Source organism: Panthera pardus, unplaced genomic scaffold, assembly GCF_024362965.1.
Source record: "Panthera pardus isolate Hobbes unplaced genomic scaffold, ASM2436296v1 HiC_scaffold_27, whole genome shotgun sequence".
Classification (NCBI taxonomy): Eukaryota; Metazoa; Chordata; class Mammalia; order Carnivora; family Felidae; genus Panthera; species Panthera pardus.
Genome location: NW_026526843.1, coordinates 84,254,716 through 84,266,800, shown reverse-complemented (window position 1 = coordinate 84,266,800; position 12,085 = coordinate 84,254,716). Strand labels below are relative to the sequence as shown.

Genomic DNA, 12,085 nt, shown 5'->3' with positions numbered 1-12,085 from the left:
CAGACTTCTTACAGGCCTCAGGCACCTGCGCGTGTTCCGGCCAATAAGGTGAAAGGTGTATTCCCTTTTAAGACCCGGCCTTGCACTTCTCATAGCATCACTTCTGCCATATTCTGTTGGTGGAAACAGTCGTAAGCCCTCCCTGATTGAAGAAGAGGAGAAATAGACTTCACCACTTGATGGGGGAGTAGCAAAGTCACATTGTAAAAGAGCATGTGAGATTTTGAAAATACCAGCTGTCACAGAGGTTATAATTGTCCTTTGTTTCATAGATGAGGCATGGAGTTTGATAGAGAGGCAGTCGACCCAGAGTGGCCAGATTAACAAGGAGAAATTTGGGGAACTACTAGAGATAGTAATATAAAGGGGCTCCTATTTAGGTAGCTTTTAAGACATTTATTTCAAGCCTTTAAAAAATCCATAATGATAAAGTGTTGTGCAATTTCTGTGCTGTTCACAAATGATCCTAATCCACTCCGGGAAATGAAGCATAGTCTCTACCTGCCAAATATTTAGATCAACCAAAGACACACTAAGGATTCACTGTGCATAATATATAGGGGAGGCCGTCGGTCAGGTTAGAGTAGTTGCAGCTTTCTTTTGTTGCCTCAGTGTCAAACAGCAGTGTTCACATGCTGTGAACCTGGCCTACCCTGAGGAGCCGGTGGGTAGGCCTGTTTTCTATGGAGCTAAGCAGGTGTGGCTGTTGTGGGTCCTTTCACCAAAGGTCAGTCACCCACGAAGTTATTACAACATTCATTTACATTTGAGCATCCAAATCAAAAACTGCCCTTACTTAACATCATCCTGGCAAAATTGCTCATACCTCTGGGCTTATGAGCTTTTGCTGATTTGATCAGTTGTTCTGGTGACATTCAAAGAATGTCTCTATACCTAGGATATATTGCCCAGAGAAGAAAATGACCCAGGGATAATCCTGGAATTTTCCCCAGCTGCAGCCATGTGGTATGTACTTGAAGATGTTAAAGCTGCATTTTAAAAATCCCAAAGTAGTATTTTTCACTAATTCTCATAGACCTTCCCCTCTACACAAATTTCTCCATGTGAGATTTGAATTAACTTCACCTTTCCCCGTGCATTTCCTTGCCTTTAGTATTACCGTTTCAGTCTATAGTATGTTCACTGCCATAGATTCGGTCCTTAGATTCAGACCTTTAGTTCAAGTTACATATGAAAAGATGAGTGACATAACGTCATTGTCATCATTATCATTATAAATCTTGCATGGAAGTATAATATACACATAGAGAAGTGACCAGAGCATAACTGTATAACTCAGTGAACTTTCATGAATGAAGTACACTTGTTTAACTGCCACTCAGATCGAAAAATAGAATGTGACCAACACCCCAGAAGCCCTCCTGCTCATGCCCAGTAACTGACCTCCCTCTCCATAGGTGACAGTTTTTGAACTTGATATTGAGGCTAGATTGTTCTGTTCATCATAACAGTTGTGAGATTTATCCATGCTGTTGCATGTACTAGTTTATTAAGCTTCACTTCTGTGTCATAGTCCATTTTGTCAATATTCCACATTTTATTTATCCATTCTGATCTTGATAGGTATTTGTATCACTTCCAGTTTTCAGCTAATATAGACATCTTTCTTCCTTTGACATACATATGTCTACTTTTTTGTTAAGTATATTCCTCAGAGTGAGTTTACTAGGTCCTAGGGTATGAAGTTCAGCTAGGATATCTGCTGCTGAGTAGTTTGCCAAAGTGGTTGTACTAATTCACACGCCCACCGGCAGTGTAGGAGAGGTCTGTTTGCTCTGCTTCCTTACAAACACTTAAGTAATGTCAGTTTTTGGTCAGTCTTTCCAAGTTTAGCCATTCTGGTAGGTAGTAGTAATTATGATTTCGATCTACATTTCTCTGATAACTAATGAGGTTGAGAACCGTTAAGAAGTTTTCTTGCCATGTGGATAGCCTTATTTTTGAAGTATCTATTCAAGTTTCTTGTCTACTTGTCTGTCTTTTTCTAATTGATTTGTAAGAGTTTATTATATATTGGTGATAAACACGTTTTTTAATCTCTTCCTTTATGGCTGATGGCTTTTTTTTTTTAAGTTTCACTTATTTATTTATTGAGAGAGACAGAGAGAGGGAGGGAGAGAGAGCGTGAGAGAGGGAGGGAGAGAGAGCGTGAGTGGGGGAGGGGCAGAGAGAGAGAGGGAGAGAAAGAATCCCAAGCAGGCTCCACACTGTCAGCACAGAACTCGACACAGGGCTTGATCCCACGAACCGTGAGGTCATGACCTGAGCCGAAAGAACATCCAATTTCTTTAAATAAATAATGAATAAAATATATTTGCCTTCAGAGCACCTGGCTGGCTCAGTCAAAGAAGCATGCAGCTCTTGATCTCATGTTCATGAGTTCAGGCCCCACATTGGGTGTAGAGATTACTTATAATAAACTTTAAAATATATATATGTGTGGGGCGCCTGGGTGGCTCAGTCAGTTGAGCGTCTGACTTCGGCTCAGGTCATGATCTCACGGTTCATGGGTTCAAGCCCCGCATCAGGCTCCGTGCTGACAGCTCGGAGCTTGGAGCCTGCTTTGGATTCTGTGTCTCCCTCTCTCTCTTCTCCTCCCCTCCTTGCAGTCTGTCTCTCAAAAATAAAAATAAACACTTAAAAACATATATATATATATATATGTGTGTGTGTGTGTGTGTGTGTATGTATGTATATATGTATAAGATATATACATATATATATATATCTATAGATATAGATATATATAGTGTGTGTGTGTGTGTGTGTGTAGTCATAGTCTGAGGTTTCTTCCAGAAGCTTAATAAACATGTTAGTTTAAGTCAAGAACATTTATAGTCTACCTTGTTCCACATAGAATTTGAGGCAATCAATATGAATAGTTAGCAAAATATTCTTTCTTTTAGAACAAGATGAATCTTGAAAAAAATTAGATATTCTATAATTACCTCATAGGCCATGCACCAAATAAGCATAGCATATTTAATCTCATTGTCTTGGGAGAATTCATATGCATGTCCTGTCCTTTTCAGTTGGGTTCATTTCAGTTGGAAGCAGGCCTCTGTCAGCAGTTCCCAAGTTTTTAGCTTCAATAAATATTTTAGGGTTCTGCTTTTTTCCTCAAATATTTGTCGCCTTTGGCTTTAAAAACTCCATATGGTAGGAAAGTTAAAATGTGCAAAAGCATATAGTTATTAACTTTATTCAACATACATTATGTGGAATCATAACCTTGTAGAAGAATGCTTAGGAAGAAATATTTACTGTATATTTACAAGGTGGACTATGCCTATGTATACTTACATGTCTTTATACAAATACGTTTATGTTTATGAATCCTTCTACATATATAGTGACTCTTGAGTAAAGAAACTGGCTCCACAAGCCTTCCAGAGAAACAGTTTTCATTTTATGATATATGTACATATTTCTTTCTCTCTTTTTTAGAGGGTCCACTGTGTTCTTTAAAATTTCCAGGGAATGGGGTGCCTGGGTGGCTCAGTCAGTTAAATGACTTCAGCTCAGGTCATGATCTCACGGCTCATGGGTTCAAGCCCTGCATCAGGCTCTGTGCTGACAGCCTGGAGCCTGCTTCAGATTCTGTGTCTCAGTCTCTCTCTGCCTGCCTGCCTGCCTCTCTCTCTCTCTCTCCCTCCCTCCCTGTCTCCCTCCCCCCCGCAACAATAAATAAACATTAAAAAAATTTTTTTAGGGGCACCTGGGTGGCTCAGTTGGTTAAGCATCTGACTTCAGCTCGGGTCATGATCTCGTGGTTCGTGAGTTCAAGCCCTGCATTGGGCTCTGTGCTGACAGCTCAGAGCCTGGAGTCTCCTTTGGATTCTGTGTCTCCCTCTCTCTCTGTTCCTCCCCCACTCGCACTCTGTCTCTCCTTCTCTCAAAAATAAATAAAAATTTAAAAAAATTTTTTTAATTGCCAGGGAAGAGTGCCTAGGTGGCTTAGTCTGTTAAGTGTCTGACTATTGATCTCAGCTCAGGTCTTGATCTCAGCAATCTCAGCATCTTGAGTTCAAGCCCACACTGGGCATCGAGCCTACTTAAAAAAATAAAAATAAACTAAAATTGCGAGAGAATAAGAATCCAGATTTCCTCTTGTTTGTATTCTGATGCTTCATGCAGTATCTAAAACATTGATTGTAGAATACGTCATTGGTGAGAAACTTCTATTTCTTCCCTTGCTTGGTTTCCTTGGCTTGGGCTCCTAAGTGTCAGGAGGGGTGAGAGGAAATACAGGTTTGCTCAGGCTTGCTGGAGAAGTTGATAGAGGAACAGGAATCTTTCATCCTGTCATGTTACCCTGGCCCAGACTTATGGTCACTATCATTTATGGCTAGGAAATGCCTGAAGTTTATGTAAGTCCATGGCCTTTAGGCTTCACCTCATTTACATAAATAGTGAAAATAATGAGAAATATAGTAACAATAACATTATTAAACATCTTTTTTTTTTCTATATACTATGCTAAGCACTTTATATATTTATTTCACATATCATAATAGCCCTGCAAGTTTAATACTATTTTATCATAATTTATGACTACTGTCCTTACTTTTTAGCTAAGAAAACCAAACCTTATAGAAACTAAGTAGTTCCCAGGGTGCCTGGGTGGCTCAGTCGGTTAAGCGGCCAACTCTTGATTTTGGCTCTGGTCATAATCTCAGGGTTGCTGAGTCCAGGCCCCACAACGGGTTCTGCACTGTGTGGGGCCTGCTTAAGATTCTCTCTCTGCTCCAACCCTGTTCGTGCTCGCGCGCTCTCTCTCTCTCTCTCTCTCTCTCTCTCTCTCTCCCTCCCTCTCCCTCTCAAAATAAATAAAACTTAAAAAATTTAAAAAAAAGAAAGTAGTTCCCCAAGATGACTATGTATGTAAATGGCAGAAAAACCAGGCTTGTGAGTCTATAGCCTGTACTTTTTTTTTTTTTTTAAGTTGGGAAGGGGCAGAGAGAAAGGGGGTGAGAATCCCAAGCAGGCTCTGTGCTAGTAGCCAAATCAAGAGTTAGACGCTTAACCAACTGAGCCACCCAGGCGCCCCAGTCTATACTCTGTGCTCTTTACCACCATCCAGTATTGCCTCCATGGCAGAAAATCATAACTTTGGCTGAAATATATCTATCTTTGGCATGGAATCTGCTGTGCCTTTGTGCAGGTATCACCTCTTCCTCAGTTCCCCCTTCTAAACAAACGTGGTAGCTATTGCACCAAGAACACACAATGCAACATTATTAGAATGAATGATAATAGAGACCCAGGAGCGATAAGTATAACTGAAATATCTCATTAGCAGTCAGAATGTTCACGGCAGATGACAAAACTGAATCTGTAGAACCATTTACTTTCTAGAAAGGGATCTGTCGTACCTCTCAGTTGGCAGAGCAAGGGATCTCCCCCTATGGAGGCAAGGGAGAACATTCAGCTCCACCATATGGCCTGAGTGCCGTTGGTCCCACCCAGTCAGTCCCTAGAATCTGTCATTTGTCAACTGTTATCAGTATCTTTCTTTCACTTGTCTAGGGTTGTGGCTGAGAAAGTAAAGGATGTTCTGTTTATGCGGCCCCGGAAGTATATCCGCTGCTCCAGCTCGGAAAGCACAGAACCTGGCTACATCAACATCATGGAGTTGGCAGCATCTGTGTGTCGCTATGACCTAGACGACATGGACATCTTCTGGCTCCAGGAACTCAATGAAGACCTCGCAGAAATGGGTAAGTTCTTTTCTTACAACTAAGTTATTCCTTGACTTGACTCGTGGTTTTTTTTAAGTTGTCAGGACCATTTAACTTGCTTTCATCTTGTGGCTTCTTTTCTTTTCTGGCCTTTTCATTTATTTTTCTCTTTGATCTTACCTTAATGAGGCATTTCTTGAAATGCATAAATATACTGAAATAGAGCAATAACATTTAAATCTGACCTTTTCTTTCCTTGTTCATTGTGAATAGCACAGGTCAGGGATGGCATGTAGGTTTTATAAGATTGTTTTCCAGTTCTGATTGTGAGAGTGATTATGGCTAATTGGACTCCTGGTTGAGGATTCTGAAGCTGGTTCCTGGCTCAGCCCTGAAAAACACTCTGATCAGTGGGCAGGGCCAGGGGCAGCAGCACTTCTGCCGTCTCTGCTGGGTGGACAGAAGTTGTAACTTCAGCATTAGGCAGCACCGCTGCACCCGACAGGTCGGTGTGTCCGGTGAGCCTTGATGCCAGACTTGTCATTTCCTGCCGGAAGGAGAACGAAAGGCCTAGGGCAGAACTTCCCCTAAGCAGTTCTCAGCTATCTCACTACCTTTAGCGAGTTCTGAAGTTGTCATGCAGGTCTCGAAAAATAAAATTCAATTAAGCAAAGGCAAGCAAACAAACAAACAAACAAAACTTGGAAGTACACGTAATAATAGTGGTAAAGTGATGGTATGCCGTACCGTACCATACCGTACCGTGCCGGCAGTGCTGGGAAATGCTAGGCTGAAAGGAAACTCACTTTGTGCTTACGCACAGCTCTTTGACCAGTCTTCAGCCTGAGCGGTGTTTAGGTCCAAATGGTCCTTTGGAACTCTGTGGGTGGTTTTATTTAAGTCTCCGTAGGAGATACGGTAAAGCATACATTTGATTGCATTTTTGCTTGAATCACGTTTATCCATTGTTAGCACAACAAGGATCAGCAGTTCTCCTTTTCTTCCCTCCCTCCCCTTTTTTTCTTTCTTTTGAGGTTGGCGTCTGAACGCATGTGAATAAAAACTTAACATCGTATTACATCCGGTTTGGCATGATGGTGGCAGTTATTCTGTCAGCAACCAGTACTTCTTGCTTTTGAAAACTTTTTACTGTATGTCTTCTCTTGCTCTGCCTTCCAAAAGGAGAGAATGGGTGTCAGTTTAGGGTGAGAACCACAAGGGAAGAGAATGAAAGACTGACAGAGGGGGTAAGTCAGAGTATGAGAGCTTAATCGAGTGGATTGACGGTTCAGCGTGCGGTTGTGCTTAGGAACCGTATGACATCTATATACATTATGATCATTCCAGGCCTGCCTTCGGCATGACACCACCTGATGACGAGGTCCCTTTGGTATTTTGCAGTTAATTCCCTTTGGATGATTTTTTTATGGCCTTTTTTTACTTTAGAATAGTTTTAGATTTACAGAAAAGTTGTAGACGTAATACAGTTGCCATGTACCCCTCACGCAGTTTCAGTTTCCCCTAATGTGAACAATGTCTCACTTGCCCATAGTACATTTGTCAAAGCTAAGGAACCAACACAGGTACATTACTATCATCTAAATTCTAGACTTTATTGAGGTTTCATCAGTTCTTCCACTAATGATCTTTTTCTGTTCCAGGATCCCATCCAAGACACCACATTGCATTTAGGCTTGGAAGAATTTTAAAAAAGGATTGCCTTATCTCAAGTCTTACTCTTTGGAGTAAATGATATTGTAGTGAGGCTTATAAAAAAAAGCTTAAAATAAACTTGTAAAACCAACATTAAATTAAGCATATTTTTTGGTTCAGATTAAGGAATTTTAAAAATTGAGTGCTTACTACATAGCAGGCACTATACTAAGCAGTGTACAAACATTACCTCATCTCAGCCTCACAAGAAATCAGTGAGTTTATATTATTGTCCTTATTTTATAGATAAGGAAACTAAGCCCTGAAGAGGATAAATAACTTGTCAAAGTTTACGTAACCAATATGGGGTCAAGTGGAATATCCTCCTCCACGCCAGGAAAAAAAAAAGTGTGTGATTTGTCTTGGCTGGAAAAATGAAACATACTACCTAGGTGGTTTTTGCTTTCATAAGTAGCTACGACACTAAAAAGGTTGTTTGCAATTCCAGAGTCTCTTAGTATAGCTTATATTACAAATGAAGTAGAACACTTGGGTAAATTTGTTTGAATCATTGTCAGAATTGTTCCTGAGTTTACAAGCTGTTAAATATATATGTGCTCTCACTAAATCATTAGTCCCCCCAGAAAGAAGTATGTTTAGTTGTTGCCACTATCCACCATATGAATCTTTTAGTTGGGTTTATTAAGTTGGTTTTATTTAATTAAAAGTTTTATTTAATTAAAAGTATAGAAGGAAAAGGAATCAAGAGGCAAAAAAAGGTAATTTCAGAATTTACAGCTAGACCTTTGTGGATGCTAATAGGTTTATTTTATATATATAGTTTGCCGTTGGAAAATATTATTGGATATTTTTAAAAGTCGGGCTTGAAAAACAAAATGTTTCATATGTACAATGACATTTACAGAACCTAGAATTTTCTTTTATGACTTAATACCTTTTTATGTGAAAATTTCTTCATATAATCATTAGATGGGACTCATTTGCTAAGAATGAATTATTATTTATGTCCAAACAGTTATGTGATCCTAATTATCTTATTATGCTGTAAATTAAAGTGTTCAAAATTACAAAGCTCAGTAGGAACTTCTCCCTCAGTGGGAATAAGAGAAAACAGATTTAGGAGGAGACTGGTTAGGATGTAGACAGAAAACTGAAAGAGTCAGTAATACATGTTACAAGGAATGTGGTGAAATGTATTTCTCCTTTCATGTGTCAAACACTAATACGTGATGATAGGTAAATATTAGAATAGCTCTAGTAAAAGATTCTTTGAAATCTGGTTGTTTTAGATCAGGGAAGAGATGGTTTTATCTTTTAGAATCCCTCCATCCTTGCACCGGGCTCACAGTAGGTGATTTGGGAATGACAGCTGACTGATGGGTTGATTGATTGTTTGTATTTCTGTGCAGGTTGTGGGCCAGTTGATGAGAATCTTATGGAAAAGACAGTAGAAGTCCTGGAACGCCATTGCCATGAAAATATGAACCATGCTATTGAGACAGAGGAAGGGCTAGGCATAGAGTATGATGAAGATGTGATCTGTGATGTGTGCCGGTCTCCAGACAGTGAAGAAGGGAATGATATGGTGTTCTGTGATAAGTGTAACATCTGTGTACATCAGGTTAGTGAGAGTGGAGACCACCGCCTCCCCACGGTCAGCCTTTCTGAAACTCAGTGATGGTCTCCAGCACCCATATCTGGGTAGCAGTTTGCATTTAAGGGGGAAAACAAAGATTTGGCCTGGCTGTTCTTCAGTAATTCCTTTAGAAACAATACTTGTGATCCCCAAGGTGACTGACTTACTAACTTTACCCCAGGGGGCTAAACCCAGATCTTTTTCGTGTCCCCTCATACCCATGCTGTTGAGATTGCCTCGTTTGATACTTTCACCGTCCCCTGGGGAGTCTCCTTGCTGCTGCCCGGGAGTCTCTCTTCTGCCTTGGAATCCCTGCATGGTCAGTAACCTTGGTGAGTTTACACTTCCTACAGCTGGAAGTACAGACTCTTTTTACTAGCACCCAGAGCCCTCTCCAGTCCTCCTGATAAAGAACCCCCAGGAAGCTGAGTCCAATACACTTCTAAAGATCATAGAATTTTAGGACTGCAAAAAACTATCCCACTCCTCAGTTTTACGGATAATACCAGGAGAGATGAAATGACTTTACCCAAGCTCTTCCAGTTGGTTGACAGTTATTTGTCATCCTTTCTACCATAATGCCTTCTTAATTAATTATTAATGATGATGATGATGGTGATGATATCAACATTCTTTTTGGCTCTTTCCTTTTCTTCCTCCCATAATCCCTATCCTCCAGCAAAATAAGGTTACTTAAGGGGGGCAGTGATGACTATTCCTGACACTGTCCTGTCTCCATGTTTCAGCCACACCCCAACCTAAAATGCTTTCTCCTACCTCCATCTATGAAAAATCTATGTATCTTCCAAGATCTAGTTTAAGTCTTGTCGTGAACGCCCCTACCCTAAGTGATTTTTCACTCTTCTGAACCTGTTGTGTATCTCATTGATTTCATTAATTTATCTAGCGAATAGGTATGCAGCACCATCCATGTGCCAGGACTTACGCCACATGCTGAAGACTCAGTCAGTGATGAAGAGGCAGACATGGCCTTTGCTCCCAGGGTTATCAGAGTCTGGTGTAGAGGCTACATGGAAACTGCCCAATTAGCACAATACGCCAGGTGTTTTTGTAGACAGAAGTTCCATGCTGCCGTGTAAGTGCATGGGAGGGATGGAGATCAGGGACAACTTCCAAGAGGTGGCATCCAAGCTGAATCTAAATGCCACATACAGCAGCAGTGCGTGTTCAGGCAGAGAGGCGAACACATTCAGGCAGGGTAGTGGGAGTGGGCACAGTGTATCAGAGGCAACTCTGAGCTGTTCAGAGCTGCAGAGAGTGGTTGGGTGGAGCAGGGGAGGATGGAGAGCGACAGCACAGAGGGATTACAAGGGCCACGAGTGACAGGCCCTTGCTGACAAACTAGGGAACTTTGGTTTTGTCCTGTCAGCCCTGAAGGCTATGAGTTGTATTTTAGAAAGACCACTCTGGCTACAAAATGACTAAAAAGATTAAGTAATGCACTGGGGCACCCGGCCGGCTCAGTTGGTAGAGCATGTGACTCTTGATCTCGGGGTTACGAGTACGAGTTCAAGTTCCATGTTGGGCATTAGAGATTACTTAAAAAGGAAGGAAGGAAGGAAGGAAGGAAGGAAGGAAGGACAGACGGAAGGAAAGAGGGAAGGAAGGATGGAAGGAAGGAAGGGAGGAAGATAGACAAGGTAGGTAGATAGATTAGATAACACAGGAGATCGAGGGAAAACAGGGCTTAAGACTTTAATTGCCTGGGCCACCTAACCTAACCCTCTGCATTAGAAGGTACTCAATTATTCTGTGACCCAGTTGGGTCTTTTTCTTCATTTTGCTTGTTTCCTTTAAAAGAGTTCATTTCAAAAATTTACCTTCACTCTACCAGTTATTGGCATTTATGTCACACCTTTAGTGAGAAAGGAAGTATCGTTTAAGTATGAACATAAGTATCTGATAGTTCAAGTCCACAGTCCTTCCTCTGTAGTTCCAAAAATTTTTAAAGCTCTGAAAACTGCTAGATTTTGCTTAAGTTTAGCACCAGAACTGACTTGGGGCAATACTAGAACTCACCCAATATGAGGCTATTTATACTGTTTATCCCATTTTGCATAAATGCTCATATAGTTTGCTAGAGAAATATTAATGTATTTGAGAATACGGTACTGCCCCTGGTCCCATTGGGAGTTAGGTAATATACCATATATGTACTTAATACTTTCCTAAGATCTGACCAGTTTTGAATTTCCTGATGTTTCTCACCCTGAATCTAATCATTTAGATAAATGATTGTGGATCTATAGTAGGCTTGAAGGGAAAATAGTACAAAGGTCATCTGTGTATATTTTCTGTATTTATCCTTCACAGTAGGGACAAACACTAAGGAATTATTTTCAGATTCTTTGACTAAAAAACGAATGTAGCCTAATAATTCTCCTCAAAGATTATTTTATCTGTTTTGAAAATATATCCAGTAATGACTATAAATGATGCCCTTTCCTCACGTAGAAAGTGATGACAATAACACCTGGCCAGGCCTTGCAGGATATAAGCTGGTATGTATTAAAGCTGAATGTGGTTGGGGCGCCTGGGTGGCTCAGTCGGTTAAGCGTCCGACTTCGGCTCAGGTCATGATCTCACGGTTTGTGAATTCGAGCCCCGCGTCGGGCTCTGTGCTGACAGCTCAGAGCCTGGAGCCTGCTTCGGATTCTGCGTCTCATTCTCTGTCTGCTCCTTCCCCACATGTGCTCTGTCTCTCTCTGTCCCTCAAAAATAAATAAAAATGTAAAAAAAAAGTTGAATGCTGGTGCCACACAAAGTTTCATATAAAAGAGATTCTTCCAAAGTGAGTATATTCACTTGAATTCTGAAGAGATACTGAGGTTAGAGCTCCCTCTGTTGACTGAAAAGTGATTTAAAATGATTTGGAAGATTTGGTTTACTCCTTAATAGAATCAGGGATATGTTGACATCTCTATTTTTTAAACATAATTTTTTTTTCTTTACCGCCACCATATTATGTCAAATGTTTGTTCCTATGCCACTTTAATACACTTGTGTCAGTACTTTAGAAGAGAGGGTTACATCAATAGACTTGAGGTTTTAA

General features: G+C 40.6%; 1 protein-coding gene across 11 annotated transcripts in view; it reads left to right on the top strand.

Annotated features, from left to right (window-relative positions):
• JADE3 (jade family PHD finger 3) overlaps positions 1–12,085 on the top strand; it is a 135,160-nt gene that overhangs the window by 98,155 nt on the left and 24,920 nt on the right. For all 11 annotated transcript variants that reach the window (XM_019417541.2, XM_019417545.2, XM_019417539.2 and 8 more), the window contains 2 exons: positions 5,551–5,741; positions 8,786–8,997. In XM_019417541.2, coding sequence (XP_019273086.1) covers positions 5,551–5,741; positions 8,786–8,997 — 403 coding nt within the window. The remainder of the gene's footprint in view (positions 1–5,550; positions 5,742–8,785; positions 8,998–12,085) is intronic.